Source organism: Nicotiana tabacum, chromosome 11 (genome assembly GCF_000715075.1).
Source record: "Nicotiana tabacum cultivar K326 chromosome 11, ASM71507v2, whole genome shotgun sequence".
In the NCBI taxonomy this organism is placed as follows: Eukaryota; Viridiplantae; Streptophyta; class Magnoliopsida; order Solanales; family Solanaceae; genus Nicotiana; species Nicotiana tabacum.
Window position 1 is genome coordinate 163,976,070 of NC_134090.1, and position 19,116 is coordinate 163,995,185.

General features: G+C 35.6%; 1 protein-coding gene across 1 annotated transcript; it reads right to left on the reverse strand.

Annotated features, from left to right (window-relative positions):
* Positions 1-11,243: 11,243 nt before the first annotated feature.
* On the reverse strand, positions 11,244-11,675 carry LOC142166115 (uncharacterized). The gene has a single exon (XM_075224534.1). It carries the CDS (start codon positions 11,673-11,675, stop codon positions 11,244-11,246), a length of 432 nt encoding a protein of 143 aa, XP_075080635.1.
* Between the last annotated feature and the right edge of the window lie 7,441 nt (positions 11,676-19,116).

Here is a 19,116-nt window from a genome sequence, read left to right on the forward strand (position 1 = left end):
TAACTTGTACAGAAGAACTCCTGATTTGGGGTTATTTAGGTGTGTTGACGCGAAGGAAGCTTCTAAGTTACTTGAAGAGATACATGCTGGGATTTGTGGTCCGCACATGAATGGTTTCGTTCTGGATAAGAAGATACTCAGGGCAGGTTACTTTTGGATGACCATAGAAACGGATTGCATTCAGTATGTCCGCAAATGCTTTCGATGTCAAGTGCATGCCGATATGATAAAAGTGTCGCCGAACGAACTCAATGCAACAAGATCACCTTAGCCATTCGCCGCCTGGGGGATGGATGTTATTGGTCCGATTGAGCCTACCGCTTCAAATAGACATAGGTTTATTCTGGTAGCCACTGATTACTTCATAAAATGGGTAGAAGCTGCATCGCACAAAGTTGTAACCAAGAGAGTCGTCGCAGATTTTATCAAGGATCGTATTGTCTGTTAATTCGGAGTTCCCGAGTCCATTATTACTGACAATGCCTCCAATCTCAACAGTGATCTAATGAAAGCTATATGTGAAGCTTTCAAAATCAAGCACAAGAATTCCACAGCCTACAGACCTCAGATGAACGGAGCCGTAGAAGCCGCCAACAAAAACATTAAGAAGATACTAAGGAAAATGGTAGAGAACCACAAGCAGTGGCATGAAAAGTTACCTTTTGCTTTGTTGGGGTACCACAACATAGTTCACACATCAGCCGGAGCAACGCCCTACATGCTGGTTTATGGTACCGAGGTTGTCTTCCCAGCCGAGGTGGAGATTCCTTCTTTAAGAGTCATACAGGAAGCTGAATTTAGTGATGCAGAGTGGATAAGGAGCCGATATGAACAATTGGCCCTTATCGATGGAAAGAGGATGAATGCAGTATGTCACGGCCAACTCTATCGGAACAAAATGTCCAAAGCTTTCAACAAAAGAGTCAAACCAAGACGGTTCGCACCAGGGCAGCTGGTACTGAAGAAAATCTTCCCACATCAAGATGAAGCCAAAGGGAAATTCTCTCCCAACTGGCAAGGTCCGTACATAGTTCACAGAGTACTAACAGGAGGAGAACTCATACTTGCAGAAATGGACAGAGAAGTCTGGCCAAAACCGATCAATTCAGACGCGGTCAAGAGATACTATGCTTAGATACTTTACGCTTCCTCGTTTGATGTAATTGAACTATGCTTGACCTGATTCCCATTTAAGAGGGGATACGTAGGCAGCCTTATGGGTTCAGTCATATTATAATAAAATTTTCATTTCTCCCAAAATCAAAAACTGGGGCAGAATTTTGAGGAGAGTCCTCAAAATTCCAGAGCGAGTCCAGCCAGTGCCATCGCATGCCAGGAAATCAGTAACCAGTTAAGAACTGGGGCAGAATTTTGACAAGGATTCTCAAAATTCCAGAGAAGGTTCAGCAGGGTCCATCGTCCGTAAATAGTCAAAAAATCATCTACCAAACTGGGGCAAAATTTTGAAGAGGACCCTCAAAATTCCAATAAAAGATAGTTGCAATGCCTTCGAAATGTGTCACGGTCACTAGTTCATCAAAATTACTTGATATATCAATACGTTTCTAAAACAATTCTATTTTTCAAATATTGTATATTTTCGAAAACTCTATTTCCATAATAGTCAAGGGTCACCCAAGGGAACTCGAAAGGCTTTCAGAACGAAGCAGAGCAAGGCCACCTGATGAAGCAAGAACCAATCTCCCCTCACAAAACTTACAATTTTTCTTTGAACGCAGGCACATTTAACGTAACGATAGCACTCGTGAAACATGTGTACACAAATATAATTCACTATCTATCAGGCCATCAGACATCGAATACATCTCCAGCTAAGAAATACACTGCTCTTACCTACTATTCACTCTTTGCATGGACTAATCCCTATCCCCCCACATTTTGCATGAGGCTAATCCATGCCTCCCTACTTGCATGAGGCTGATCCTTGCCTCCATATTTGTATAAGGCTAATCCCTTCCTCTATATTTGCATGAGGCTAATCCCTGCCTCTCCATTTACATGAGTCTAATCCTTGACTCCATATTTGCATGAGGCTAATCCCTATCTCCCTACTTCCATGAGTCTAATCCTTGACTCCCTATTTGCATGAGGCTAATCCCTGCCTCCATATTTGCATGAGATTAATCCCTGCCTCTATATTTGCATGAGGATAATCCTTGCCTCCCTATTTGCATGAGTCTAATCCCTGACTCCACATTTGCATGAGGCTAATCCTAGCCTCCCTATTTGCATGAGCCTAATCCCCGACTCTGTATTCTCATGAGGCTAATCCATGCCTTTATATTTGCATGAGGCTAATCCTTGCCTCCCTATTTGCATGAGTCTAATCCCCGACTCCATATTCGTATGAGGCTAATCCCTGCCTCTATATTTGCATGTGGTTAATCATTTCCTCCTTATTTGCATGAATCTAATCCCTGACTCCACATTTGCATGAGGCTAATCATTGCATCCCTATTTGCATAAGTTTAATCCCTGACTCCCTACCTGCTTGAGGCTAATCCTTGCCTCCACATTTGCATGAGGCTAATCCTTGACTCCATATCTGCATGAGGCTAATCCATGCCTCCCTATTTCCATGAGGCTAATCCTTGCCTCCACATTTGCATGGGACCAAACACTGTCCATCTTTGCACAAATATTGTTCTATTTCGAGTACTATCTATTTGCTTTTCAAATCGGGCTAAGCTCTGCCCTCCATTTCATAAGACTAATCATTGTCTTGATAATATCATATTATTGCAAATCATAGGCTGAAATATCTCCAATCTATCCGAAGGAATCATAGTCTAAAGGCATCATCCTCGTAGCCAGAAGACACCATTCCATGGCCTGAGGATCCCTTAATCTTGCATATCATTATTCAAAGGCGTCATGCTTCAGAGGCACCATTTTCATGGCCCGAGAACACCATTTCATGGCCTGCGAATCCCTCACTAAACAATTCATGGCCTAGGATGTCATGGTCCAAGGACGTCATCTTTAACCGTCCGAAGACAACCTTCATGGTCCAAAGGGAGTCTTCATCATGTTTAAATTTTCGCAGACACATTTGTAGCATCTTTTATCTGCATGTAACTAGTAAGCAACCACTATCCTAGCAGGAGAAATCTCACTCTCATTCCCTCCAACTATCCTGAGCCTTAACCGCTCACCGTAGCCGCTTCCGCACCTCGTGTCCGTTCTTGCAATAATTTCATCGACATACTCTACGGGTGAATCCAGAACTACACATGGCCTGATTTCTGTAAAACCAGGGATATGTAGGCAACTCAAAAACCGGATTCCGGTCTCTGTCTTTCAAAACATCTCGTTCGGTCAAAATTGACCATCATTTCTTTACCCGAAAACTCTTTCATCTTTCTCGAGTAAAGAAAGGCAGCTGTTGATACCCAATTTTTCCTATATATTTTTATATGCATAAATACCTTTGAAATAACATATATATGCATATATAAGCATACACAAAGTTTTTATAATTTTTCCCATAATTTTAAGGATTTAAATTGATTTATTTCCTTCCCTTTTATTCATAAAATCCCTAATAATTATTTTCCAAATTATTATTATTATGATTTATTCATTTAATTTCTATACTTATTCCAAAATATGGTTAATATATTTTTTAAGCATTTTTTATAATTGCATTTGGTATTTTAAGCTAAAATTGCATATAATTGCAATATTAGCCCATTTAATGTATAATTCTTTTTAGATGTGTAAAATTGGCCCCTATATTTTTAAAATGATAATTACATATTTTAAATCATTTCCGTATAGAAAATTATTTTCCAAAAATTGTTTATTACTTATTATAAATTAAATAGGGAAAATTGGCTATTTAAATTATAGCTAGATTTGGCTTTCAATTATAGCCTAAATTGAACCCAACCCCAGCTCAATTTCATACCCAATGACCCGATACAGATCCTATACACATTTACCCGACCTAGAACCCGTTAGATCATGGCCATTGATCTTTCAGATCAACGGCCCATATCATTTCCTTTCTTTTTTAACTCCGAACACCCCTAACCCTAGTCATTCTCTACAGCCCGCCACCTTCAGATGCTCTCCTCTCCTCTCTTCTATCAGCCTAACCCTAAATCCTTTTCAACTGCCTCCCTTCTCCGGTCTTCTCTGGCGATCACCCTTCAACCCCAAGCCTCCAATGGCTCTTCCATTGCCTTGCTCATCTTCTTTGAGGACTGCAAGGGACCCTAGGCCACGCCGACTTGTGTCTAGGGTTGTTGTGTTGGCTGTTCATGGCCTCTCCGGTGTGATTTTGAGCAAAATCACACTATATTGGTTACAATCTTTGAAGTTCTAAGCAGGTTCTTCCATCTCTATTTGGGTTTCTTTTGAAACCCTAATTTTTGTTTGTATCTCTTAGATCTGGGCTATTTTAAACGATTCAAGTCTGCTCCTTCTATGTTTTACACTATTCTCAAACCTCTTTTGCAAAAATCATCGATTTCAAGCTGTTTTACATAATGTGTACTTGTACATATTGTGTTCAGCCTTATGTAATTTGCATCTATTACATATTGTGTACTTGTACTATGCAGAAAATATTTCCTTAATTAGCATGTTCAGTCTTATATGATTTCTTTCCTTATTCGTTATTTATTACCGTTTGAGGTTAACTCCTCAATTAAAGGGAGTACTTACCTTGATTTCCTGACTAATTGATTCTGAGTTCCTTAATTGCTAATGGACTTTGCTTTTTACCTTATTTAACTACCTACTTTCAAACTATAAAGACCTAGTCTTTCATTAGCACAACACACGAACTCTTGGTTCAAAACTATCTCTCACACTTAAACTTCCTGCTATCTTGTGTACTACTTTCTACTACTCTAAGTTAGCCGGTTGCAATCCAAGGCTAACCATTGTGTTCTCTTGTCCTTTCACTCTGCTTACTATCCTCTTTACTGGTATGTTCTAGTTTCAATTCATAGTTCTAACAACAATATGATTTTCTTATTGCTTCAATTCATTTTGTTTCTAGTTTGCTTCTATTTGTGGTTTTATTGTGAAACTTGTAGTTGATGGTTACATTATTAGCATGTTATTCCCCTGCCTTGGGATCAGTATATTTCCCCCCTTATGTGTGTTTCTGAGCATGTCTTACCAGTTATCTCTTACTTGTTGTGTATTTACCATCATATTCTCCATGAATCCCTAAATCCCTATCACCCCCTATGTGATTTTGTTCTTCATGTCTGATTCTGTGACCTATGTATGGTCAGCTACTTCTGAGCATGTCTATACCAATTCCTAGATCTTTGCTTAATTATGTGTCCTATGTATCCCCAAACCCCTTGACACATGTTTGTGACTACTGAACCTGACTTGGTGTTGTGACTCCTGGCTGTGTGTGAACCATGTTTTAAAGGTGTTGGGTGTGGTCTTCTGTTTATATCTTCAATCTCTTTTCAAACAGTCTCTGTGTTTTACTAAGTCATTTTCAAACAAACTTCCTTTTTAATATAGTTTTTCCACTAAACTTGTGTCAATTACTTTCACACTACTCTTAGTCAATAAGTTATGCCCCCTCCAGTATGTGTACTTCTTGGGATCCTCTTGAGAACCCTCTGAACTCTGGCATACTGAGGCTGGCCCTTCCACACTGCACTTGTTCAATTTTTGGTTACTAAGTCTAGGTGTAAGCACTGCCCGGGATCTTTGAGATCCTTAGGGAACTTTGATTCACCTAGACTCTGAAATTGTCTATGGAATTAAGGCATTTGAGGCCATTGGAGGCTTTGGAAATCTTGGACCTAATTGAAGGCTCCCTATAGAATATCTTCTTGTTTTCTTACTTACTTATGTAATTCATTCATTGGTCTGTAATAACTTGTAAACAATATTGGGGTATTTAGTGAAAGGGATGGGTAGTTGCATGCTTTATGGAGTAATACGGGTAGAAATCATGTTCATAGGATTTTATATTTAATCTTATTGCTTTAACAAGTAGAAATCATGCTTATAGGGCTTTACCCTTTTTTTTTGGAAACCATGCCTATAGGTTCCAAGTAATCATGCCTCAAATGTCATAAAATCAGATTAACTAATAGATGTCATGCCTATAGGACTTAACTCAGATTCTGGTAGAACAAGTGTCATGTATGTTCTCATGCCTGCAAGTTTTCTTATAATCAGTATCAAACGTACATATCATACCTATAGGAAATCATACTCGAATTCTTGCCTGTTAATCTAAGCTAGTCTGAATAATTCACCATAGTCCACGCTTAGTTCATTTCTGAATTGGTTTAATTAAGTAGCGAAAATACATAAAATGCCCATCAAACTTGTTCGGAAAAATCATTTACACACCTTAACTGTACGGGCGACCTACATCCCCTCTATTCTTGTTTGGGGTGAATTTAATATCCCATTGGTAACACATAGTCAGTCTTGTGATGGGATGTGTAGTACACGCGCGCCACGTGTCAAAAGCCCCTTTATTTTTCCCCCACTTATTTCGTTACCTTTTTTGAACTCTTTTTTCTGTGTCATCCTCATCACCATCTACACCACCATGGAAGATCCAACACTTTCAGCTTTAAAAAGTAGGGGAAAATTCCTCGTCGAAAAAAATGAAGCCGGCAAATCCCAAACTTTTCAGTCAGTTAAAATCCTTCAAGCTTCGGCAAAATTTATGTCCAAACAGGCCAGATTGTATTATTTATTCATTTTTTTTCAACGAAATATTACAAGAAATAAATCAGAAAGACAGGATTTTTTGAAAATATTACAAGAAATAAATTAGAAAGACTGAATTTTTTGTAGCTAGTACAAGTGTGTGTGTATATATATATGGGTGTGGAAAGTACACGTGGTATTGCTATTACTAAAAGGTGGTGGAGAGTATTTCTACTCTAGTAAAGAAAAAGTAGAAGAGAAAACAAGAAAAAAGAAAAAAAGTAGAGGGATGGAGGCAGATACAATGGCGGAAAATGGAGATACAGTAGTATCTTGGATGGAAAAAGGAAAATGGTTACAGGAAGAAGAAAAGGTAGAGAGAAAAAACAAAAAGGGAAAAAAATAAGAAATGAAGAAGTAAAAGAAAAAGGGACGCACACGGTAAATATATATGTCTATTTTAAGTCCTTTCCCTCTTACACGCGAGTTTGGGAGAGTGAAACTACTTCCTTTGCCACGTCACCATTTATGGTGATATTAAATTCACCTCAAATAAAAATAAAGGGGACATAGGTCGCCCGTAAAGTTAATGTGTGTAAATAATTTTTCCGGACAAGTTTGATGGGTAACTTATGAATTTTCTCAATTAAGTATTCCATATTTCCTTAAACAAGTTCTTTAAAACTGCCTTAATCTCATTAGATATCATGCCTATATGTGTTACAGAAATCCATTTCAAAACCTGCTTTGTTTCACTATACTAGTTTGCTAATCAATACTCCGCATATAGGAAAGCCTTTAGGGCGTCTTCAAAACTGCATTTCTGAAAACTGTTTCTATTGTTTAATGTTTTTCTGATCTTAACAGGCTTTTAAAAATTCATAGGCAAATGCTAGGGTCACTACTCCTAAGTTTCTAAAAAAATAAGTTGTTTGATTCTGCATATTCACTTAGATATTCTGCCTTAGGACACTGTCTAATAAAAGCTCTTAACTGTGCTTGAGTCGTTCTGTTTATGTGCTTGTTTGAGGAGGAAATTATGAGCCTCTAATTGCTCCAATTTATGTGTTGAAAGTTCTAAGTGTTTTGATTGTCGCCTTAGAATTTTCACCTTTTTAAAACCTTAGGGGTCCGTCTAGAACCACCTATAGCTAGAGGTCCTAACTCCCTCCAGAACCATTAAGAAGGAATGGGCAGCAGCACGCAATAGAAATCATTGACCAAACACTCGCTTTGTATGACCAATAAGGGGATGGGAAGGGTAGATATGGGATATGATGACTACGCGCTAATATCACATGTAGCCCCTTATTGAGGAGTGTTTACCGGATATTGTGCGGGGTGATCCTATAGGATAACCAACCTAAGACCCCTCCTTCATCAAAACTCTCTTTTATTTAAACCTTTGATTTTTTTACAACTTGTCCAAATCTTTATCTTATTATCCAACGTGATTTACTTGCAACCTATTTAATTCAACTGTTTGTATGGACTAATTTGTGAATATAAATTCAGATGGGACCCATAGTTGTGGACCAAGAGGGGTTCCTAACACCTTCTCCTCGAGGTTACTTCGAGCCCTTACCCTAATCTCTAGTAATGCAAACCAATCCAAGAGTTAATTACTCTAGGTGACCTAATGCACCGTAATCCTTAGGTGGCGACTCTCCAAATACCCAATTCCCAAAAGAAAATGAGTCATTACACCCCATGAATGTCGAAACCCATACCTCTCCCCACGAGGAGGAATAAAAGGGGCGCGACAAGTATCCTTGAGCAACTAGTCTGGCTTTATTCCTTACGTCCTTTCCATCCTCGTTCAATTTGTTTTTGAAGACCCACTTTGTTCCGATTACAGAAATATTTTCAGGTTTGGGTATCAGATTCCGCACCTGATTTTTACCAAACTGATCTAACTCTTCCTGTATTACTTGAACCCAACTTGAATCTTTTAGAGCTTCCTTTATCTTCTTTGGTTCAACTTGAGAGCTTAATGCAACATTTGCGTTTTTTAGAGCTCCTCTGATCTTCATTCCTTCATTTGGATCCCCTATGATGAATTTTTGAGAATATTCAGGCTCGCTTCTCCATTCATTTGGACGTACTACATTAGTAGTCGACTCGATTGGATGATCTGGTACACTGCTACTGATTTCATTAGTTGGCTCTATTGTAGCAGATATATCAGTCGACTCTTGAGATTTGCTTGTCTCTTGAATTTCTTGAGCTTGATATTCATCACCTGCAGTAATTCCTTTCTCGACCAAGGGATTATTTTCATGGAATATAACATGTACAGATTCTTCCACACATAATGTGCATTTATTATAGACTCTAAAAGATCTACTATTTAATGAGTAGCCCGAAAAAATACCTTCATCACTCCTTGGGTTATGAAAGTAACTGATATTGGGACATTTACCTTTCGATAATTCATAGGGAGTCTTCTTCAGAATGGGCCTTATGAGACATCGGTTGAGAATGTGACATGTTGTACTTACACCTTCTGCCCAAAAATGATTTGGCAGTGAATGATCTAGTAATATGGTTCTTGCCATATCTTGGAGGGTTCTATTTTTTCTTTCTACAACCCCATTCTGCTGTGGTGATCGTGGTGCAGAGAAATTATGAGTGTATCCCTAATCATTATAGAAATCTTCAAATGCTCTACTTTCAAATTCTCCTCCATGATCACTCTAAATTGTTGTGATCAGACATCCCTTTTCTCTTTCAATCTTTTTGCAGAAAACTTCAAAATTTCTTAATGTTTCATCCTTATGAGATAAGAAGATTACCCAAGTGAAACGCGAATAATTATCAACAATAATAAAAGCATATCTTTTTCCTCATATACTAGCAGTTCTAGTAGGCCCAAATAAGTCCATATGAAGCAATTGCAAGGGTTTAGAAGTAGATACAATATCTTTATTTTTGAAAGAGTTTCTGGCCTACTTACCAATTTGACATGCATCACAGATATGAGTTCTAGAAAAATTCAGTTTAGGTAGGCCAACAACTAACTCATGTTTGGACAATTTTTCTATCAAATGCATGCTAGCATGACCAAGTTTCCTATGCCATAACCATGGATCATCAAACATGGACGTTAAGCAAATATGACCATCTATATTTTCAAAACTATCAAGGATATAAACATTTCCATATCTTTTTCCAGGAAGGATTGTTTTACCTGATTCGTCTTCAATAGCACATCCTGTTTTCTTAAAATTTATCTCATATCTTGAGTCGCATAGTTGACTTATGCTCAAGAGATTGTAGTAGAGTCTACCGACGAGATAAACTTTAGTGATGTCACAGTTGTTATTGAAGGGAATTGTTCCCGTAGCAATTATTTTACCTATTGAGTCATCCCCAAACTTAACGCTTCCTCCATCAATTTTTGTAACTTCTTGAACAGGTTTTTGTCGCCTGTCATGTGACTGGAACATGCACTGTCTAGATACCATTTTTCTTTGCGGCTTATTCTGTGGTGTTCCTGCAAAACAAAGTGATTACTTTCTTTTAGGTACCTAAGCTTTCTTGGGTCCTGGAGGGTTAGTATTGCTAGATTCAGAATTGTTTTTTGGTTTTCAAACCCATCCTGAAACATTTGCTTTATGAAAGTGACAAAAAGAATATTTGTGCCCACTTTTGTTACAGTAGTGACACGTAACTTCTAACCCACCTTTAGGTCTTTCATTAGTGTTAGTACTAGTGGACTTTGTTCTAGCTGGTCCCTTTCCAATTGACTTGTAAGTCGTCTGGTTTGACCTGATAGAACTGTGACTGGTAGATTTGAGCATACCATTAAGTTGCATTTGCAATTCCTCAAACTCTTCTTGAAGTACTTCTTTTTAAATTTCAAATACTTCAGGTTTGAGTTTCCAGTCTTTAACTTCTTTATTTAGTCTCTTAAGCTCATTCATCATTTTTTGAGACTCTTTCAAGTTAAATTAAGAATATCCTGCAATTCATTGCATCTTTCACAGTTATAAGATCTTACCTTACTTGTTTCACCTCGTGCCATGAAACAGTTTTCATTTTCGTCATCTGAAGTGTCCTCATATGTCTAGCATCCTGAGGATTTGGTCATTTCAACTTCCAGAATCGTCATGAAGCAAAGATTTGCTATCTCTTCGTGGTCTGAACTGTCCTCATCACTCCAGCTTCCAAAATATTTGTTCTTATTAAAGCCTCTAGATATTTTTCTTTTTAGTTCTGGGCATTCAGCTTGAATGTTTCCAAATCTTCCACACTCATAGCATTTTCTATCATTCTTATCTTGTTCGTTGTATTGCCTAGATCGTCTTGGCGGAATTCTTCCTTTCTTTGTATTTCTGAATCTTCTCATTAAGCCATCCATGTTTCTCGATAGCATAACAATCTGTTCTTGTAGAGCTTCAGGATCATCATCAATTTTGCTTTCAGCTATTTCAGTTGAAGCCTTGAATGCCACTATTTTCTTTTTTCTTCTTGACTAGTCTTCTTGAGATGTGTCTTTTCAAAGGCTATGAGTTCTCCCCATAGTTCATCATATGATAATTTGTTTAGATCCTGAGATTCAAGTGTGACTACTTTCGTAGTTCATCACTAGTATATGGTTTGCCAAATGCCTTTAGATCGCTTATTATTTTGCTGAACCTAGCAAACATCTCTTCAATAGATTCTCCTTCTTTCATTGAGAAGAGTTCGTAATCATGAACCAACATGTTGATGTGTGTTTCCTTTACTTTGCTAATTCCTTCGTATGTAACCTCAAGCTTGTCCCATATTTCTTTGGTTGTGTCACAGCTAGAGATTTTCTCATATTCTTCACCACTTATAGCATTGTGAAGCAGATTTCTCGCTTTATTGTTAACTTGTACCACTTCCATTTTCTCTTTTATATATGAATCTATATCTTCAGGATCATCAAGTGGTGGGGTAGCAGCTGACAAGGGATAGTTTCCCTTTTTGATGACTCTCCAAACTTTAACGTCATAAGCCTTGGCAAAGATCTCCATACGGACTTTCCAGTGAGAAAAATATTGTCCATTTGAAGTATGGTGGTCTAACTTGTGAAGTTCCTTCCTGGAAGAGAGCTCCTATGATAATTTGATTTGCCATGATCTTTTCTCATAAGCTGTTAAGCAAAAGTAGAATGTGAGCTTTGCTCTGATACCAATTGAAAGTACAAGAGGGGGTGAATTGTATATTTTAAACTTAATCTCTATTAGTTGACTGGTTTCTCAATTAGTCGACTAGATGCAAAAACCTAACAGTTATAATAGCAGAATATAAAACACAGAAAGTAAGTGCAGGAATTAAAAACACCGAAATTTTATACTGGTTCAGATTCAATGTGAATCTTAGTCCAGTCCCCTTGGGTTGCAATGGAGTTCTCTTTAATAAATGTGTTTATTCGAGTACAATGGAAATGACGTGATAACTCAGTTCCTATAACACTCGTCTCTTTTGATACAATGTCTCACCAGTGTTGTACTCTCATTTTTCTCTTACTTGTTACACAACAGATCTTAGAGAAATATAATGTTTGTTTGCAGTAGAATAAAGAGAGGATTTTTGGTTCGATCAAAGTATATTTGTCTAAGGCTTGATGCTGAGTATAAATACTTTGGTGAAGACCGCTTGCTGACGAGACATGACAACCCAAGAGATTTGATCATTGGAAAGAGATTGATTCTTTCCAAGAATAAGATTGCTTGTCGTTGCTATTCCTTGATGAGAGGAAATTGACAGACTTTCCTTCTACAGATGTTAACAATGAGGGTTTACTCCTTGATTGTTGGTCCTTCCAAAATTAGCCGCTCAGCTAATATTCTTACAGAATCTTCAATGCTTTTTGACTGCTTCAATCTTCCGGATAGAATGTGCTAGCCTTGATTGATGCCTTAAGTTTAGGCTTGCTTGATTCTTTCCAGCGCAGTTGATTGAATGGAATAAAATTTTCGAAGTTCTATATGTGAAAATCACAGTAGCAGTTAATTGTTGATATGATGCATGTCATGGTAACCAAGGATATTTTATATAAATTGTCATATGCATATTTATGTGTTAACTATCTTCAATCTGTCCTGCCGCTTTAAACATTTTCTTTTACTTGGATGAATATTTTTTTTCCTTTTGGATTTTTACACTTGCATATAGTACCAAAAAAAGGAATAAAAAATAAAATAAAATTGGTCATACTGATTAAAAGCATAAATCATCTTGAAGAAAACAAGAAATACTTCACATCTTTATCTAGGTTGATTAATTAGTACTTCTTTGATATTTGGAAAACTAACCAGCTATTTGAAAGTATACTTCATAATTTATGGTCGTATCATTTGAAAGCAAACAATGATTAGTATGATTACTAGAAGAGGTATTTTTGAGTATCCATGACCTACTTGATGCTTGCTACTGACTTACCATTTTTAAGTATTTTATATGAATGATGCACAAGCTACAACTAGTAAATTGTTACCTATAATGTCGCTTTTCAGGTAATATAAATACTAAATTTATGTATTAGTATTATATGTGTGTTGTTACCTATATGATGTACTTTTGATAAATTTATTCACTAATTGCTTGGTTGAATTGAGTGAATGAAAGTCATGGCGTTAAATCAAATCCAATAGGTAGGATATACCCCGAAAACAACAATATTTTTGAGAGAGACTCAATAAATATTATGACAATGATTTTATGATCCTTTTAAACTCTTATAGAATTTAGAAGAAATATTCTGACTACAAACGGTTGTATTTCATATAGATGCTACAAATAATTAATAAATATTTACACTAATTTGAGATTTGTACACTTATTTAAGAAAGCAAATTTGATTTGCTAAGTTGCAAATTAGTTGTGTATAACTTTATTGGCATGTGATTGAAATTAAGGCTTGAGATTAAACTATTATGCCATTGATTGAGGGTAAGACATGGGGATCAAGTCCTGATGCTCCATAATGATAAGAGTTGGGTTTGAGTCCCAATTTATTATGGCCTAACATACCTTTATATTGGTAAGACATTGGGTTTGAGTCCCAATGTACCATATTGATGATATAATGATGACTAAAGAAAAATAATATATTTTTCATGAAAAGACATGAAAATTGTCCCATTTGTTCCATTCTTGAAGTGAATGTGATAACAATGCATAATAAGTTTCAATGAAGACAATTGGTTGAACAATGAACGTGGGCGTTCCAAATATCAAAATAATAATAATCATCACTATGATTATAAAAGGAGAACAATAAGGGTTCTCAAAATAGTCCTTCAAAATGTGAAGGCAATGCTTACCATCAAATTGGTATGAAAATAATAAAACACGTCGCTGATTATGATCCATTCCTTGAAGAGAATATGACTTATGATAAGCATTGAGAATGCAAACCCATTCCTAAAGTTGAATGTGGCAATATGTGATAAAAGCAATGAATAAAGACATGCAATTCATGATTATATGAATACCACACAACTCACCTCTAAGGGAGGTTTGAGTAAAATAAAGAGAATAAATATTATTGTGTAGTTACATGAATATGTCATTGGTCGCGTACATGTGATATGCCAAATATTATTTTGTCATGCCTTATAAAAGTTATTAAAGGCAAAATTAAAGCAAGAAATGATTTTGCTTATGATGATTTTGACCATGACAATTTATTATGATATAATTTTCTCCGTGAAGGAGACATTTACCATATGAATGGTATGATAAAAGATTTTGTAGTACAAAAGTTGTTAAGAACTTCGGAATAACTAATTTGTTACTACCCCGATGAATAAACTTATTCATGACATTGATATTGTAAAGTCTCAAAAGAAACTTTTTGAGTTTCAAATATATAAGTCAAAGTGATTGGCATATTGAGACTATAAATGAAAGGAAGATTGAATATCTTCATATTTCTATAATCATACCGGGTAAATATGAAAGGTTACCCGATCTTCTTTCTATTTGTACTACACAAATATAAGCATGATGCTGGAATCATATGCCACAAGTAAACTAGAGATTTACTAAAATAAATATTAATTGGCATGACCGGTTGACCATACCGGTTCAATTATGATGCGAAAAATTAATTAAGAATTACATTGACACATATTGAAGAATAGAAGATTCTTCAAGAATTCTCTTGTGCTGCTTATTCTCATGATATACCAGTTAAAGGTTGGGATTGAATCCTTTGATTTTTGGAAGGAATAAAAGGTGATATATATATATATGGGCCCAGTCACCTGCCATGTGGACTGTTTACTATAATATGATTTTAATAGATGCATCTATTTTATGGTCACATGTGCATTTGTTATCAACTTGCAGTTTGGTTTTTGCAAGATTGCTTGCTCAAATTATTAGAGCACAATTCCAGAATATAAATTATGATGATTTATCTTAATAATATTGGTTTAAATCCAAGTTGGTTTAGCAGAAATTGTATGCCTCCAATTATAGCTAAATCATTGGTTATGAGAACAAAACTCCCAAAAACGAAATTTGGTATGAGATTTATTATTTAATATCCAGCAGCACTTGTACGCATCTAGCCAAGTTATAAAAAAATTTCCCTATCACAATCGGTTCAGGGTCAGGAACCAAATAATTTCTATATAGAAATATGGATGTGCTATATGATTTAATTATGCCACCAAAATGCACAAAGATGAGTTCCCAAAGATGGTTGGGAAATGTGTTGGTGATTCCAACATTAGGGGTAGAAAATGGGCAGCTGAGAAAGTGATACGTGAAATGAATTATTATGAATACATATAGATCCTTGTACAAGAAAATATAAACTTGAAGTTCAAGTGATAATTCATTTAAAAATTATTGCCAGACGCATTTGCTGACCCAAAGCTAAATGTCATAGTTCAGCTGCTAATGCTCTAAATAGAATAAAGTCCATGAGGGACAGAGTCTATGGCACGCATGAAGTGTAACAGACCAAGCGGTTCCAAAGATAAAACTCCTTGAAGAAGGAGAGGGGCAAATATTCAAAATGGTCATAATAAGGAGGCAAGTGCCCTAGAAGAGCACCTCGACATAACACTTCATAAGACCTCATGGGAGAGGCTTAGGTACCTGAAAATAATGAAATAAAGAGATCTCAATAAGTTATGTCTTTATTGGGTAATAATGGAACCGACATAAAATGATTGTCGACGATATTGTTAATATAATGTAGCGCTCAATATGATTAATATTGACGAGGATCTTGAGATCAAATCTGTCATGAAATTTGGACGGATAAAAGATTGGCCAAATAAAAAAATACGCAATGAAATTTACTTCATTTGAAAAATGTGAAGTTGGACGGATAGTCCAACACCTAAAAGTATAAAGTCAATTGAGGTATAAATGTGTTCTTGTGCGAAAGGTTCAAGTCGATAGACATAAAGACGACTTATGGCACAAGAAAATTAGTAAATATCCTCACATTGATTATATGGAGACATGTTCTCTTATAGTGGATATAGTCACTTCAGGTTTTAATCTGGCAATATATGAAAAACTTGATATGCGTATAGTGGATATTATTGAAAGATTTAAATTGTCTTGGAGCATATTAAGGTTTCCAAGAAATTTATTAAATAAAGCTTCAAAAATCCTTATACGGATTGAAACAATCAGGGCCCATATGGTATAATCGCCCGAGAGAATACTTGTTGAAAGAAGGGTATAAGAATAATTCAATTTGTCCTTGTGTCCTTATAAAAGGATATGGATTTGAATTTGTTATAATCGCCATGTATGTTGATGATTCAAATATCATTAGAACCCCCGGAGAGCTTCCTAAAGCAGTAGATTGTTTAAAGAATTTGGAAAGACAAAATTTTGTCTTGGTCTACAAATTGAATATATGAAAGATGGAATTATTGTCCTTCAATCAGCATACACTAAAAAGATTTTAAAGAGCTTCTATGTGGATAAAACACATCCATTAAGTACCCTGATGGTTGTGAGATTACTCGATATAAATAAAGATCCACTCTGACCTCATGAAAATAATGAAGAGCTTCTTGGTCCTAAAGTACCATATCTTAATGCAATTGGTGCGCTAATATATCTTGCTAACACTACTAGGCATGACATAACTTTTTCAGTTAATGTCTTAGCAAGATATAGCTCCGCTCAAGGAGAAATTGGAATGAAATCAAGCACATATTGCGTTATCTAAGGGGGATTACCGGTGTGGGTTTATTTTATGGCAATGATTGCAATACCGATCTTATTGGTTATGTCGATGTGGGGTATTTATCTGACACACACAAGGAATGATCTCAAACATGTTATGTGTTTACATGTGTGGCACTGTCATATCTTGGCGATCGACTAAGCAATCAATCGTGGCTACTTCTTTTAATCATGCTGAGATAATTGCTATTCATGAAGCAAGTCGAGAATGTGTATGGTTGAGGTCTACTATACATCTTATTCGAGACAAATGTGGTTTGAAGTGTGATAAACTACCCAAAGTTTTGTATGAAGAAAATACAACATGCATAGCTCAATTAAAGGGAGGATTCATAAAGGAGTTAGGACAAAGCACATTTCACCTAAATTATTGTTCACACATGATCTTCAAAAGAATGGTGATATTAATGTGCAACGGATCCGTTCAAGTGATAATATGACTGATTTGTTCACCAAATATCTACCGGCGTCAACCTTCAAGAAACTAGTGTACAAGATTGGGATACGAAGGCTCAACAATGTGAACTGATGATCTCATCAGGGGAGTTAATACGCGTTGTACTCTTTTTTCCTTACAAGGTTTTGTCCCATTGGGTTTTCCTTGCAAGGTTTTTAACGAGGCAACCAAAAGTCGTATTTCTAAATATGTGTACTCTTTTTCCTTCATTAGAATTTTTTTTCCCATAGGGTTTTTTTTCTAATAAGGTTTTAACGAGGCACATTATTTATAGACATCCAAGGGGGAGTGTTATGATAAAAATCAAAATATGGTGGATGTCTACTCTTCCTCCATGATCTTTCTCTCAAATGGTTAATGACATATTCAATGACATATTTTCTATGTTCAATGACATATTCCATGACATATTTTCTTCACTTTTCATGCCTATATAAAGGCCTTGTAATAGATAGAAAAATATACACAATTGAAGAAAAAAAATCTCTTCCTTTTTCTCTATTTCTTTCTTGTTCATGTTTTACTAAATTGTCTTTATTTCTTATTCATGTTTTACTAAATTGCTTTTATTTCATAACAAATAACATGTATTTGTAAAATAAATAAATACATACGTTTTGCTAAACTTTCACTATCAAAGGAATTATAAAAAATTCCAAAATGTTGGCCAATATAGATATGGTTTGTTTGGACGTTTTGGTTCCCTTTGAATGTGACATTCCAGGGAGACAAGACCCTACAAGTGGAATTATATATGGTATTGCCTTTTGTTATACTTGTGGATTTTAGAGAATGAATAAAGTCGTTCCAGTCTAAAAAAAAAAAAGTCGTTATAGATTCAATAGATAAGTGATTTTTCAGTTTCAATCTTTTTGAATAGCTAAAACATAAAAGTAGTTAGTTATATAAGTACCAACGATAATCAATGAAATCAATCTATGTAATTTTAATGATTAAATCATGCCAAACAATTCAAATGAAATATAGTTTAAGCATTAATTGTTTGAACTCTTCACGAATTTTTCGACAATTTCCCATGCGATAGGCATTTTTTGATGTTTAAATCTAACTAAGAAGCAATTGAAAGTGCTGTTATTTATTCGAAATATTCAATAACTTGATTTATAATAATAAAGTCGATTTTTTATATATTATTTTATGTGTTGTTCTCTTATTTACCGGTGCAATTGTTAAATCCGCCCAATTCTCCCTTCATATATGGTTATCTGATGCCATGGAGGGCCTACTCGTTGATAAAAGATTACTCCCATTCAGTGTTTAAAATTAAACCTAATCATATTAATTTATTATAATTAAGTGATAATATATCTTAAGTAACTGTAACTAAATGAAAGAAGTCTCTATGCAAATATATTACACATTTATAGGCTTGATGTAAACATCAGATGTGAATATATTTTATCTTAATTTTCTAAAACGACATTATTTAGGACCAAAATAGTTTAGTTAAGACAACGCTTACTTTAGCGGGGAGTAGTTGAAAAATGAAACAAAGAAGAAAGAGAATCGAAACTTAAAATTACCATTTCGAATTGATTAAACTATTAAGTCACTCTCGGGTCCTATATAAATGATATTCTAGCCTTATTAATTAGGTCCAAAGCGAGTGATTTTTATTGCTATTGCTTATTTTTTTTCTTCAAAATTACGCTTGTCTAATAATGATTGAATAAAATTATAAATTCGTTGTATTTGTAACGACCTGACTGGTCGTTCTGAGCATCTGCACTTCGCCCGGTAGTTTGAGGCCTCGGAATGGAGTTTCG